Genomic DNA, 15,447 nt, shown 5'->3' with positions numbered 1-15,447 from the left:
CCATGTGAAGGGTAGCTTGAAGTGTTGAGTGGTGGAAGGCCGGTGGAGGGTGACAGCCAGTGCACCCAGCACATGAGGAAGCCTCCGATTGGGGCCAGTGGGTGCGTGTCCTCAGTGTCCACTCAGATCATAGCCGCTGTGTAGGGAGGTCTTCCCGCAACCTCAGAACCACGCAGGCACCCGTCGGTGTGCGCTGGCCCTGCTTTGAGAGGCAGCGACGGAAGGCTGTCATGACAGTTGTGTTAGAGAAGCCTATCTTCCCCGCCCCCAAAGAAAACGTAAGTGAGCGGGGCTTGTTAACGCGCGCACGATGGCCGGCATGAAAACGAGTGTTCAGCCGTCTGCCCCTCGGTAAGCCCAGCGATCCAGCCTCAGGCGTCTGTGGGTGTGTGGGTGACTTTGGAAATTGGAAGGTGTCCAGATGCTCAGGGTCAGGAAATGGGGCCTCCTCAACCTCCATGCGCCGTCCTGGGTCGTGGGATCCTGGAGGTTCCCTGCACTGCGGTGGCCGCACGTCCCCCTGCCGTCAGGGCAGGCGAGGAACCGGCTGGTTTCTGGCCCGGGTAGCAGTCCATACGGGGCTCACTCTGTGTTTTCAGCACATGGACTTCTCTTTCCAGAATCGAGCGGGTGATGGACAACAACACCACGGTAAAGATGGTACCCATCAAGATCGTGCACTCGGAGAGCCAGCCTGAGAAGGAGAGCCGCCAGGGCCTGGCCCGCACCGCCGAGCTGCCCGCGCTGCCCAGCGGGCTGGAGAAAGACCAGATCAAGACGCTCAGCACGTCCGAGCAGTCCTACTCACGCTTCTGCCTCTACAGCCGCCAGGGCGCCGAGCCCGAACCCCAGCGCCCCAGCGCCCCAGCGCCCCGCGCCAACGACCACAGGGCCTCTCCTTCCGCGCTCAGCTACGTGAAGGCCAAGGAGAGGACGGCCGAAGACCTGAAGTCGGAGGAGCTGGCCCGGGAGATCGTGGGGAAGGACAAGTCCCTGGCCGATATCCTGGACCCCAGCGTGAAGATCAGAACCACCATGGACCTCATGGAGGGCATCTTCCCCAAAGACGAGCACCTGCTGGAGGAAGCTCAGCAGCGCAGGAAGCTGCTGCCCAAAGTGCCGTCTCCCAGAACCGTGGAGGAGAGGTGAGCAAGCGCTGTCCTCGTTCTGCAGCTCGGCCAGCGCGCGTCCGCCCTCCGAGCGTCTCTCGGGTTTCGGGGGCGAGGGGCTGGTACGTGGGTCTGTGTGCACGTGGCTTTTCGGGGCCCCATTTTCATAAGCACTGTCCAGTGCTTGAGCCCGTGTTGGCTGTTGTGTGACCCTCCCAAAAGAGCCACTGAGGCCCTTTCCTGGGGATGCCACCTTGGGGGCCTGGCAGAGATGTGGAAACACCACAGGTCCTGCGCATTCTTGGCTTGAGCCCTGTTTGGTTCAGGGTGATGCCCATGGGCTCCTTTCTCAGAAGACAGAGCTTCTCATCTGGGACACTGTCTCCTTCCAGAGGTTGGCAATGTCCAGATCCGTGTTTAGGTGTCAGGCCTGGGAGGTGCTCCTGGCACCCTGTGGGTGGAGACCAGGGAGGCTGCCGTGCGCAGGACACCCCCATAGCAAAGAAGGCCCTGGCCCCGGATGTCGGTTGTGAAGGCTCCTGAACGTCCGGGTTGACGAAGGAGACTTTGTGCTCCTGGTTATGGAGCGCAGCGAGGGGATGCATGGCCACTGGTTTGGTAGCCTGCCCTTCACAGCCCGTCTCCTTCACGGGCTGCCTGCGTGGGCGTGTGGGCTTGCATCTGTCCTGGTGGTGCCCGCTGTTGCCATAAGCACCCTTTATGGACAGTAGGTGGGAGCGCCAGTGACACCCAGCACAGAAGGACAAAGGGGCTGAGACGGGCCCGAGCCAGGGGGCGCGGACATGGTGGCAGACAGAAAGGTGCAGGCTGCATTCGGGGCCTTGGGGCCTCACTTACAGGGAACTGTGCGCACGTACTCCTCGCAGACCTTAGGCTCCCGGCGAAAATTCTCCCTCTGCTCCCTTCCCCCCCCCACCCGGGGAGATTCTTAGACATCCCTGCTTATTTGACTTTTCCCCCTTCTTAAGAAACTGCGTTCCGTAGACTTGCGGAGTATCCATTTGGCGACGCGGTGTCTAGTTCTGTCTTGTCGCTTCTCCCCCGCCCCCTTGGCCGTCTCGTGCCGCGGGCTGTTGTGCTTGCTTTGGCACCGCCGCGTGCTCGTCACGGAGCGGAGGGGCTGGGAGGGGGCGTCTGGCGCGGAGTCACAGCCGGCTGACGTGCCCACTCACGTGTCCCGCAGGAGAGAGGAGCCGGGCGTGCCGGCGGCCCTGTCCCTCGCCACCAGCTCCTCCTACTACAGCACGTCGGCCCCCAAGGCGGAGCTGCTGATTAAAATGAAGGACCTGCAGCAGCAGGAGCCCGAAGACGACTCGGGCAGCGACTTGGACCACGACCTGGCGGTGAAGAAGGTAGGGAGGCCCGTTGTCGAGGACGCCGTGCTCGACGTTGGGGCAATAGGAGTTAAACACTTAGCGGCTAAGCCTTCTGTTCCAAAATGGGGCCTTTGCCCTCACAGTCTCTTTACCATCTTTTTTTTTTTTTTTTTAAGATTTTATTTATTTACCTAGACAGGGAGGAGGGGCAGAGGGAGAAACAGACTCCCCGCTGAGCAAGAAGCCTGATGCAGGATTTGACCCTGGGAATCTGGGGTCGTGACTTGAGCTGAAGGCAGACGCTTCACCGACTGAGCCACCCAGGCACCCCTCTTTACTATCTTTTTATAAAGGATCTAAGGTCCTGTTAAGTGGGCACCATTCTCATTCAAAGTTCAATTGAGATGTCCCTTCTATCCCATTTAAAATCCAAGGACTTGGGGCACCCACGTCGCTCAGTCGTTCAGTGTCTGCTTTCAGCTCAGGTCATGATCTTAGGGTCCTGGGATCCAGCGCCACGTGGAGTTCCCCACTCAGGGAGTCTGCCTCTCCCTCTGCCCCTCTCCCACACTCGTGTTCACACGCGCTCTCTCTCAAATAAATAAAACCTTTGAAAAAATAAAAATAAAATCTAGGGACTTCATTGTGTGACCTCTAGCGAGTCACACGTTCTCTTTGAATATCAAGTCCTAGTACCTCTAACCAGAGGATCATAATCCCACAGTGGGTTGTAAGGTGCGTCATTTGCTAACTGAAACAACTCCTTGGGAGCTTGGGGATACAGCAGTAGATGGAACAGAATGGAGCCTTCCCTTCCCCGAGGGGGAGCTCACGTTCAGCGAACACCGAAACCCATACACGGTACAGGGTCAGCACAACGTGGCCCACCACCTGCTTCGATAAAAGACGTTCTCTGGAAACACAGCCACACCGATCCGTTTATGTACGCGCTCTGGTGGCTCTCACACCACACACAGCAACCTGGAGTACTTGCCCCTGACCATGTGCTCCGTAAAGGCGAAGGTCTTCCGTGTCTGGCCCTTTACAGAAAGAGTTTGCCAGCCGTTAGTGTAGTCATTGCATGGTAGAATCGAAACAGGGTGCAGGAATGGGGTGAGACAAAGGAATGCGGTTACGGGGTGATGACTGAACAGTGACCTGGGTGGAGTGTGAAGGGTAAGCCGCGCGGGCGCCTGGGTGTGCTGCGGGGAGAGGGGCCGGCCGGTGCTAAGGTCCTGAGGTGGGAGCCTCCCAGCGTGTTGGAGAAGCAGCAGGGGCCAGTGGTGGGAGCCGTGTGCACCAGGAATGGAGGGTGGGAGGTGACGTCGGAATGAGGTCAGGAACAGTGAGGGCTCATGAGGTCGTGCGAGGGACAGAATTACTGCTGTCACGGTCAATGTCGTTACTACTGTATTAGCGTTAAATCTTCATGATATGTCGGCATGCCACAGCTGTGCCATCTAAGGGATTACCTGTTTTTTATAGGTAGGTAGGCCTCAGCATTAAACGGATGAGGGAAGTGCCAAGGAAAAGTCTGTCTCAGAGGATACCACGTACTGTTTATTCCAGGGGTCTTGAGCCTGTCTAAGTAGTAGTAGGAAAAGAAAAGGAGGGAACCAGCATTTTGTGAATGTTTTCCATATGCTTAGTACTTTGGAAAAGGGCTTTCATTAAAAAAATATTTTTTTTTAAAGATTTTTTATTTATTTATTCGACAGAGATAGAGACAGCCAGCGAGAGAGGGAACACAGGCAGGGGGAGTGGGAGAGGAAGAAGCAGGCTCCCAGTGGAGGAGCCTGATGTGGGGCTCGATCCCACAACGCCGGGATCACGCCCTGAGCCGAAGGCAGACGCTTAACGACTGCGCCACCCAGGCGCCCCAAAAAATATTTTTTTTTAACAAAAATCTTTGTGAAAGATTTTGCTGGAAGTCTGTATGTATCATTACTGGTTTAAAAATACCACCGGTTGATTTCACATAGAATAGAAGAAATCCTATGACCCGTGCACAAAAGAAAATTACTTCCAGTTTGGGAAACAGTAGCTTTTTGGTTCAAGGAATTGAAGGAAATGGAAGATAAGCATTTTGGTCTTGGGCCTCTAAGGCCCTGTATCTGGCTTATGGTTGCATATTCTGCTGCTGTTGTTGTTGTTGTTGTTGTTTTTTAAATAAAGAATCAAAAATGTTTTTAGTTTTTCTCATAAAACTAGAAAAAAATGTACACTTTGGACAGTTCTAATTCAGTCCTGACCCTAGATGTAGCCGACTCTGTGCTTTACGATGTGCCCCTGTTTCTCATGCTGTGATGAATTTGGAGTGCAGCGCTCCCTGTCTCGCTCCTTTCATCTCTGTTGCACTTTCTCGTTTTGCTTTTGGGAGACACAAGATGCTGGGGCACCACCTCCCCTCAGATGGCTGCTTTGGGATTGAGATGAGTCCCTGTGGGGCACCTGGGTGCTTCTGTTGGCTAAGGGTCTGCCTTTGGCTCAGGTCATGGTCCTGGGGTCCTGGGATCGAGTCCTGCATCGGGCTCCCAGCTCAGCTGGGGTCTGTTTCTCCCTCTGCCCCTCCCTTCTGCTCATGCTCTTGCTGGCTCTCTCTCCCTCTCTCTCAAATGAATAAGTTACACATATTTTTAAAAAAAGAGATGAGTCCTTGTGAACTTGCCTCCTGACAGCCCACCCCCCACCCACCTGCCCCATGATTACACTCTGAAGCTGACCGACATATTTTGTGCAATATGCACATGCCGGTCGATTTCACCATCGATGGCAAGGGCTAGAAATCACAGTTCTGCGCAGTGTTAGTGACTCAGGAATCCTGCTTTTCGGCTTGATTTGACAAAGGCATCTGCCGCCCTGTCTTTGCACCCTTCCTTCCAGTACCCACAAGTACCCTGTGTCGTGCGGTTACGCGAAGTGTGCGCCGGGGAGAGGAGCAGATGAGTGCTCTGCAGGTGTACCTGGTGGGCCATGATGGTAGAGTAGCAAGACCCCGAATCCCCTGTGAGCCAGACGTTCCCAGAGGGACCTCGGCTGTCACGATCCCAGCATCACTGCGTGCTCACAGAGCCAAGTGCCGAAGAGGGTGACCCTGTGTTTTAGGAGAAGACTAAGGACGCAGGACAGAACACAAGGTTCCATGCAGGGAAGCGGTGAGGGAATTCTGGTGTCTGGTGGGAAGCATTAGGCCGGGAAGGCTAAAAGTTTGTTTTTGTACCCGCTCAGAAAGTGCTCTGGTGGGGTTACGGGGTTCTGCAGGAGAACCAAGCACACGCCTCTGAGGGTCCTGCTTTCTCCCTGGGCCCAAGAGGTGGGCACAAGCACCAGAGAGAAAAGACCGCATTTCCCCTGTGGAGTGGGACAAAAGTGAGGTGTCTGGGGCCATCTGAACGGAGGTAGAGGAACAGGTGTGAGCCCTGGGGCCGGGCCTCTGCCACCAGTCGCTCTCATCCCAGGCCTCGCCGAATGCCACGTGCTGCAGGACACAAGCAGATGGGCTTGTGTGAGGCCTTCTGCACCCAGGGGGGTGCGAAGAGTGATTGATTCCCGTGCTGCCTGGGCCAGGCCTCCCTCATCCCAAGATCTTTCAAAGTCAACGTCTGTGCTGCTTAGAATGGCCCTTTAAGGAAGGGGGGGGTGTTTTTCTAAGAAAAGCTTACGCAAGACATACAAAGGAATCAAAAGAATTTGGGCTCCTTCCAGAAAGCCCAGTTTCAAGTTAGCTCAGCTGATGCTGCAGGTTTGTAGGCACGTTTTCATGCATTGGCAGGAAATCTTCGTGATGGTTATTGCTGAAGAATAATGACACTGAAGGATTACCGGTAACACTGGCGAGACCTCCTCATACATCCACAATCCTCTAAATTGCTTGAGGAATTCATTCAGGTTAGGCTTGGCTGCAGGCAAGAATTTGGAAAGTTCTCTGTCTCTATAATCTGTTTTGTGCTTTTCCCTCAAGTAATGAATATCCGCGAAAAAGCCATCTCAGCTGTGGGATTCGAAGTGGGTTTCACCCGATAAGGAGGGTCCACGGAGACACAGAAAGGCAGGCGTGAGCACACTCCGACTCCCACACCCTGAGACAAAACAGCAAAGAGGTGTAGACACAGACGGTTCTTTTTTTTTTTTAAGATTTTATTTATTTATTCGCCAGAGATAGAGACAGCCAGCGAGAGAGGGAACACAAGCAGGGGGAGTGGGAGAGGAAGAAGCAGGCTCCCAGCAGAGGAGCCTGATGTGGGGCTCGATCCCAGAACGCCGGGATCACACCCTGAGCCGAAAGCTTAACGACTGAGCCACCCAGGCGCCCTGACACAGACGGTTCTAACTGAGGGAAGGAAACGCCTGAACGTCCTGAGCAGCCCTGATGAAAGGCCGTGGCTTTCGGAACTGAGGGCTTATTTTTAGTATGCGTGTGGACCCCTAAATGCTGGGTGGAGGGTGTCCGTCAGTGCCTCGTCCTGAGACAGCTGCCGTGTGGTCAGCTCATACAAAGCATGGCTGCTGCACTCCTGGTTCAGCGCGTCTTTCCTCTGCAGTTGGACTCTTCCCACCTCAGTAGTCGTCGGCACAGGCGACCTGCACTTGACTGCTGTGTGTGCAGTCAGGGAAGCTTCTACCGCGCACTGCCAGGGTTGCTGACACCTGCTGAGTATGGGGCACCTGCTGGGGGCTGCTGGGCTGCTAATTCGCGTGCAGGGAATTCCTTCAGTCCTCGAGGTGGGCGCTCCTGTTCCCCGTGTAGCCGTGGACGTGGTCCTGGAGAGCGTCAGGAGTCTGTGCTCCCTCTGGCCGTGTGCCTTCTGTCCCCCAGGCTCTGCACGCTCCCTCTGCGGTCAGAGTTGGTAAACTGCCCCAGGACAAGGGGCGGGCGACGGCACAGTGACTCCCGTAGGCCCACTTTATATAGTGTCCTTGGTACAGCCCAGTGAGCTAAAAGTCCGCATTGGGGGGCGCCTGGGTGGCACAGCGGTTAAGCATCTGCCTTTGGCTCAGGGCATGATCCTGGTGTTCTGGGATCGAGCCCCACATCAGGCTCCTCTGCTGGGAGCCTGCCTCTTCCTCTCCCACTCCCCCTGCTTGTGTTCCCTCTCTCGCTGGCTGTCTTTCTCTGTCAAATAGATAAATAAAATCTTTAAAAAAAAAAAAAAAAAGTCCGCATTGGACTTGAGCGTTCAGATGGTCCCATCTTCATTCGGGTTTGTGCCCCTGAGCACTGTGTCATTCGGGGCTAGCCCAGCGGCGTGCTGGCATCACGTTGGCTCTTCAGAACTCAGCAGGCGGGGACGAACACCCCGTTGGTTCTGCTCTGGGTGGACCTGATAGCTTAGCGATGTCCGTGATCGTCAGAAAGTGGTTTTTCCCAGGGCAGGGCTCAGCGCAGTACTCTTTGAAAGCCATCCCTGTAATTCTTCCCACGTGTAACAGGAGGCGGATAGTCTTTGCCACTCAAGTCAGAGCACACGGTGCCGATGTATATGTTTTAGTTTTTATGTTCGCCCTTTAAAAAATGATCATTTAGGGGCGCCTGGGTGGCACAGCGGTTGGGCGTCTGCCTTTGGCTCAGGGCGTGATCCCGGCGTTCTGGGATCGAGCCCCACATCAGGCTCCTCCGCTATGAGCCTGCTTCTTCCTCTCCCACTCCCCCTGCTTGTGTTCCCTCTCTCGCTGGCTGTCTCTATCTCTGTCAAATAAATAAAAAAAATCTTTAAAAAAAAAAATGATCATTTAAAGGGCCGATGGGAGAGGAGAGTGGGGAGTTCGTGTTGAAGGGTCAGAGCTTCAGTTGGGGAACGTGAGAAAGTTCTGGAGACTGGTGGCAGTGGTGGTTGTACAACCACGTGGATACACGGAATGCCACAGAGTGGTACACTTAAACGTGCGTCAAATGATCAATGTCTTATGTTTATTTTGCCATATTAAAAAAAAAATGAGTAATTCGTTTGCATTTTGGTCATATTCAAGTCAGGTGTCTGTAAAAGACTTTTAATTTTACTGACATCCCTTTATCTGTTTTAACTTTTAATTGCTCACCCTATGTACAACATACTTCTTAGTCGTGGAATTCAGTACTGGGCGTGAGACTCCATAGCTTCTGTACATGTGAGTCTTTAAATTACAAAATGCCAGGGGCGCCTGGGGGGCTCAATCCGTTAGGCATCTGCCTTCAGCTCAGGTCATGATCCCAGGGTCCTGGAATCGAGCCCCGCGTCGGGCTTCCTGCTCAGCGCGGCACCTGCTTCTCTCTCTCTCTCTCTCTCTCAAATAAATAAACAATCTTAAATAAATAAATAAATTGGGAAGTTCCAAAGTCTGAAACCCAAAGTGTCACTGAGATTCCTGGCAGAGGTACAGGGTGGAATGAGGTTTTACTGTGAGTAGCCCCGGGGGCCAGACCCTGCCCTGTCGTCTAGGACACTAACAGGATGAGAGCAGGGTGGTTTGGTTTAGTTCTCACTTAAATGCCAGTGACGTCACCAGGAGTTGTTATCCTTCCCCTGGTCTTATAAATCCTCTGTTTTTGGATGCAAAATAAACTCTGACCCGGTTGGGCTGAATTCCACGCAGGTCGGTTACGTGAGAACGCAGGGCTGCAGCAGCGGCGCAAGGTGCCGGGTCGGGGCAACCCTAACGAGTGTTTGCACGCCACCCTCTGTCCCCACAGCAGGAGCTCATCGAGAGCATCAGTCGCAAGCTGCAGGTGCTTCGGGAAGCCCGGGAGAGCCTCCTGGAGGACATCCAGGCCAACAGTGCCCTTGGGGACGAGGTGGAGGCCATTGCCAAAGATGTCTGCAAGCCCAATGAGTTTGACAAGTTCCGGATGTTCATTGGGGACCTGGACAAAGTGGTGAACCTTCTGCTGTCGCTGTCTGGCCGCCTGGCCCGCGTGGAAAATGCCCTCAATAATTTGGATGACAGTACTTCTCCTGGTGATCGGGTAGGTGCAGCGTGTCTGGGCCGGACATCGGGGGGCCCGTGTGGTGATGGGGTAGGTACAGCGTGTCTGGGCCGGACATCAGGGGGCCCGTGTGGTGATGGGGTAGGTACAGCGTGTCTGGGCCGGACATCAGGGGGCCCGTGTGGTGATGGGGTAGGTACAGCGTGTCTGGGCCGGACATCGGGGGGCCCGTGTGGTGATGGGGTAGGTACAGCGTGTCTGGGCCGGACATCGGGGGGCCCGTGTGGTGATGGGGTAGGTACAGTGTGTCTGGGCCGGACATCAGGGGGCCCGTGTGGTGATGGGGTAGGTACAGTGTGTCTGGGCCAGACATCGGGGAGCCCGTGTGGTGATGGGGTAGGTACAGCGTGTCTGGGCCAGACATCGGGGGGCCCGTGTGGTGATTGGGTAGGTACAGTGTGTCTGGGCTGGACATCAGGGGGCCCATCTGGTGATGGGGTAGGTACAGCGTGTCTGGGCTAGACATCGGGGGGCCCACGGGCAGGTCGTGCTCAGTGTGTTGTGAGTTCACGCGGTGAAGCTTCACACAGCTGCTGGGCAGCCCGTCCAGGCTCGCCATCTCCTTCCATCGAACCGACACAAACAGGTGCTGCCGGGGCGCTCGGGGCCTTGAGCACCGCTGTCATTGGGTGGCAGGGCTGCTGTGATGTTCGGGAAGAACCGGGGGTTCTTTGTGACGTCTTTTCCTCCATTCTGTGATCCTTACTAATAACGGTCTCCTCCTCGGAGATTGTCTTGGTCACGTGACTACGTGAACCGGGTGCTCAGCTACTCTGACAGATAATAAGCACTCAGTGATCATGGAATTCGATGTTGTTGCTGTTTTTAACAGGAGTGCACACAGCAGTCTGGAAGGAGCCGAACGACTTGTCCGCCTTTTCCCCCTTTCTTTTTTCTTTTTTTTTTTTTTTTGAAGATTTTATTTATTTGTCAGAGAGAGCACGACCAGGGGTCGGGGGAGCAGCAGGCAGAGGGAGAAGCAGGCAGGACTCGATCCCAGGACCCCAGGATCATGACCAGAGCCGAAAGCAGATGCTTACCCGGCTGAGTCACTCAGGCGTCCCCCTTTGTCCCTTTCTTGAGGTGTGCAGCTTGGAACATGTCTCTTAGTGCATTTATGTTTCGGTTTTTCACATGCAAAATACAGGAAGTAATATCTACCTCGTTGGCTTTCCTTTCTGGGTCAAATATCAGCAGAACATTGAGTTTCATTCTTTGAGTAGGCCCTCAAATGATCATTTTTATTATTAATAAGACTCCTTAACTTCTCTGAAAGGGGAGCAGAAGAGGCACCCCTCTCCCTTACTCCATGTGAGAATGGGGTCGGCCGCATAAATCTTCTAGAGTGTGGCTTTCACACCGTTGTAATTCTGTGCTTGGCTAAGTCGTTAGTGACTACCATTTGAACGTACTATATAAGCATTTAAGAAATAACTGGGGCCGTTGGGTGAGGTGTAGATTCCGTGTTGCTGTTTTCCCCATCTTTGCCGGCAGTATCTGAAAAGAGGAAAAGAACAGGAAAGAGATTTCTTTATACTTAATTGGAATATTTTCAAGTATTGATTTAAGAGAAAAAACAGTATTGTCTTTGCAGCTCAGCTCATCTTTAATCCATTTTTCCCTCTGTGTGTGGAACAGACACTTTAGAATTTTGGGATGATACGGGCGCCTGGGTGGCTCCGTTGGTGAAGCAGCTCCCTTCAGCTCAGGTCACGATCTCAGGGTCCTGGGATCGAGCCCCACATCGGGCTCCGTGCTCAGCAGAGAGTCTGCTGCTCCCCCTGCTTGTGCTCTCTCTCTCTTTCGGACAAATAAATAAATAAAATCTTAGAAAATTGAGGGGATGCCAGAAGGACTGAACACTAAGGACCATGGTCCTTCTGGATACCAGGCTCTGTGGGTACCGTACATGGGTACCCTCACTACACCCTGGGGTCCCTCCAAATGCAGTGTCTCATTGCCACGGCCAACCATGGTGCAGTGCTCCAGTCTCCACATAGCTGCCTTTGGAGGGGAGTCTGTCAGGCAGCCGCAGCCCGGGGAAGCTACGGTTTTCAGAGACGGACATGGTAACCGGTTAAAAGACACAGAGGGAAGTTTTATAAGGCTCCCTCCATCTTTCCAGTTACAAAATGAACGTGTGGGTTGATGCAGACACGTCAGGTCCTCCCCCCGGTCTCTGCAGCTTCCTGTCACCAGTCAGCCCGACTGATTGTACTAGCCCGAGTGGACATTGGCACGAATTTGCCTTGCCCCCCCCCCCCCCCGTGAAATCTCCCTGTTAGTTTGACGTGGAGGTGGCGATGTCCCACAGGAGTGGGCAGGATGCCCTGAATGGCGGTGTGGTCCGGTACTTCCTGGAAAGCCGCATACCAGCAGCGCTCTTCCCGTGCGTGGGCAAAGGACGCCGTGTCCTAGATGCTCATGCATGGCTGTTGGTGACTGTTCGTGGCCACGCAGCAAAGTGGCGGAGTAACGGAGTGGCTGTCCTGGTGCCCAGCTGGAAATCGCACCGAGGAGATGAACCGCCGGCCTCCCCCAGCTGACACTGGAAGACATTTCGTGCGTTCATGTCTTCCTTGCATAGTTTGCATGGAACTTGGAGATGGTAGGGACAGTTCGGGGTGTACTTTGCAGGCCGAGAGAGGGACCGTGAGTGCCGCGTTTTGGGACTGGGGTTGTCTGTGCCCCCAGAGCAGGACCTTTGTGAGGAGCCAGGGAGTCTGCCCCATAGCCCTGCGTCTCTTCTGCCTGTGCTCACTCCCTCACCCATGCTCTTCTGCAAATAGCCCGGAGGCTCTTCCTCCTGCCAGCCAGGTTTAGGAATCGCACTCTGGGAGTTCTTTAGAATCTTGTTCCTTTTGCCGACTACCAGAGTCTTGTCGCAGACAGGCCTCTGACTCACCTGGGATCCCTCAGTTCTTTACACCCCTTGAGCTTCCCTAAATTCTGTGGTTGTCTTTGCCTCTCATCGCGGCTGTTTGTCTGAGCCATTCAAGGCCAAGGCCGGTGGGAGGAGCGCAGGCGGGACAAGCCCGTGGGCGTGTATGGGAGGCTGGGGCCAGAGCCTGCTGCGGCCCGCGAGTGCGTTTCCCCCCCCCCCCCCCATATATTCCCGTGCGGATGCCGTCGGATCTCTGGTGCCTGACTTCGGTGTCTCCGCACGCAGACTTCTGGCATCATGGAGCTGTTGGCCGGAGCCCCTGTGCTAGCCCGGCTTCTCAGCGGGCTCGTTTCTCTCTCCCCACAGCAATCACTGCTCGAGAAGCAGCGGCTGCTCGTCCAACAGCACGAGGACGCCAAGGAACTGAAGGAGAACCTGGACCGCCGGGAGCGCATCGTGTTCGACATCCTGGCCAGCTACCTCAGCGAGGACAGCCTGGCGGACTATGAGCATTTCGTGAAGATGAAGTCCGCCCTCATCATCGAGCAGCGGGAGCTGGAAGATAAGATACACTTGGGCGAAGAGCAGCTGAAGTGCTTGTTCGACAGCCTTCAGACCGAGAGAGGCAAATAAGAGGGGCCCTCCCTGGTGGAGGACGGAAACGGGCCGTGGGAGCTCCGTTCCTGAGGATGCAAGTAGAAACCCCAGCCTGTATTTATCTCCCGTAGCAAGACGGCTGTTAGGAGAACAATAACTTCCGTGTGTGTTTGCGATGGTTTATTTAATTTTTTGGTTTCCTTTTTGAATGCGGAGCTGAATGTCTCACTGTTAGCCATTTCTCCTTTGCAAGTTAGCACACGTGGCGGTGGGCTCCGGTGGACGGCGACTTCGCGCAGTCTAGACGGTGGGCTCCGGTCACGTGGTGCGTGCAAGGGGTCGTTTTCACGGGTAGGTCTGCCCTTCCTCCCATCTTCACATCCGGAAGCAACCGCTCGGGAAGCAAGCCGAGCGAGTCTGTAAGATGCATGAGAGGGGAAACTCTGGCGCACGTCTTGTCCTGTGATTCATCCAAAGCATGGGTTGCTACGTGTTGTCCCTGTTCGTCCGGTGGTATGGACCGTTCCTTGTCCGTCCTTTGTTGTCCCCCAGCAAAAACCACGATGATGTGTGTGCTCATTTATTAACATTTTGGAAAGGTGAGTCGTTTCCGAGTGGTCAAAAACCAGCTGTGAAACAAATAACCTACGTGTTGGGTTCACTCATTCTGAAATTACCACTTAGAGAAATAGCGTGCATGCTTTAAAACACACGCACAAAACGAGTAGCTTTAGTATTGACGTCACGGTTCAGGGGGTGTTTCCCTGCTCGGTTCATAGTATGTCCAGTAGCGTGATGTGCTTGCTAGACATCCGTTTCCTGAGACCAACAGCAGGTTTCCGAAATTACTTTTTCCCCAGAAACTTAACTCTGTCTGCATAGGCTTGTCAATGATAATTGGCTGCTTGTGTCTTTTTGCCTCTTTAAACCCACTACCATGCCGTACTTGCCAGAACCTTTCCTCTGGTTTTTCAAAGGTCCCATGGACTCTGGAACCCCCAAAACTCATCTTCTGCCACAAAGTTTATAGGTTCTGTGCCCCTTTTATTGGTGGAAATGGCAAGATTCTAACAAGAGTCTGTTCACTAAGAAAACACTGTCATGCTGTCCATTTCCAGTGGACAAGCCACAGACTGGGAGAGAAGATTTGCCAATCACGTATGTGACAAAGGACCCATATCTAGAACTTATAAAGAACTTTCAGAACTCCACAGTAAGAGAACAAACAGCCCAGTTGGAACGTGGGCAAGAGACTTACGTTGGCGCTTCACCAAAGAGGACGTATGTGTGCGTGGCAAATCGGCACGTGGACAGATGTTCAACCACCAATGGCTTGGTTGTAATGTAGGTTTTATCTGCGTCGTTGCAACCCCGGTGTGTTGGTTCACAAACGCTCATCGGATTCAGTGCCTGGTAAATGGCAGGAGAGCCCCTGGGACGACTTCATGTTGAGGTGATACCGGATGTTGGTTTGACCGAGGGATCATTTGAATCCTCATTTCCCCGTATTGCCGTAAAAGTTTTCCAACAGGTGGCAAGACAATCCTTTTGTTGGCAGTGACCGTTGCCTTACCAAAACACACGTGCACGCGAATGTCTTAACCGACCGGTGTCTATAGTTCCTGAGCCAGAGGGGGTGAGCTGGACTCCTGAGCCACAGCATGGGTGTCTGTGCCCCCCCCCACAGCGGGGTCCAAACTGGCAGGCTTCAGCAGTGCAGGCAATAAGCACTCTTTTTGGCAACCCACCTGTGCCAAAAAGATAAACGCCTTCTCACAAATTGTCATTCCTCTTGAATCAAGCTATTTCGGACTTGAAAAATCCCCATTCTGCCAATGAAGTGTCCTCCTTCCCTTCTGGTGTAGTCCTTTGCTGTGAAAACTGGTCACTTCAGAAAAGGTGAAGCTGGCTGTCCACGGACCTCCGTCATTCTCCCCTAGGGGGACAACCATACTAAGTTGAGTGTATTTTGCTTTTAATTTAGACAGAGCTTTTATCTGTGATTCTTTCCCCTCAAATACAGTATTGTGAATCATTTTAATGATAAATATGTAAAATGTGAATAATAGAATTTACGTGTCTGTATCCAGCCTTTTGAGGTCTTTGGAGGACATTCTCTTATACATAGCAATATATAGCGCTCTCCTACCCTTTCAGCAAAGCACACATCGTCGTTACCGTCCCGTGCCCTTCCCCTGTCTGCCTCTTACACGTCCGGTTAGCGGGGACCCAAAGATTCCAGTGAGTCGGTGTACGTAACTTTGTAAATTGCTGTATTACTGCATACAACAGCAGTCTGGTGCTCATGTTCTGCCTCCGGCATTCTTAGGTGGTGGCCAGTTCCTCCCCCCTCTGTCACAGCTCAGCTCCGGAATGCTCTGTATAGCGAGATTTCAGTCAGGGGCATTGCCTGTGGCTTTTATCCTGCCTTCCACTGTGGAAAATGTGTACATATTTCATGCTCGACACGTACCACTTACCTCTCCACACCTCGTCCTGCTTGACTTTAGCAAAATAAATAGTGTCTTTGAGTGAATGGAGCATGACTTTGACTTACCT

At 53.6% G+C, this 15,447-nt stretch overlaps 1 protein-coding gene across 3 annotated transcripts in view; it reads left to right on the top strand.

The window, feature by feature from the left end:
- The window catches only part of SHROOM2 (shroom family member 2), a 136,369-nt gene extending 120,941 nt beyond the window's left edge, over positions 1–15,428 (top strand). For 2 of the 3 annotated variants that reach the window (XM_045813652.2, XM_045813649.2), the window contains 4 exons: positions 621–1,145; positions 2,314–2,482; positions 9,114–9,386; positions 12,658–15,428. In XM_045813652.2, coding sequence (XP_045669608.2) covers positions 621–1,145; positions 2,314–2,482; positions 9,114–9,386; positions 12,658–12,924 — 1,234 coding nt within the window. In that variant the 3' untranslated portion in view covers positions 12,925–15,428. The remainder of the gene's footprint in view (positions 1–620; positions 1,146–2,313; positions 2,483–9,113; positions 9,387–12,657) is intronic. The other variant, XM_045813650.2, reaches the window with a different exon arrangement.
- The last annotated feature ends 19 nt before the right edge of the window (positions 15,429–15,447 follow it).

Source organism: Ursus americanus, chromosome X (assembly GCF_024610735.1).
Source record: "Ursus americanus isolate L20-20 chromosome X, mUrsAme1.1.p, whole genome shotgun sequence".
NCBI lineage: Eukaryota > Metazoa > Chordata > Mammalia > Carnivora > Ursidae > Ursus > Ursus americanus.
This window is presented reverse-complemented; position numbering and strand designations above follow the sequence as displayed.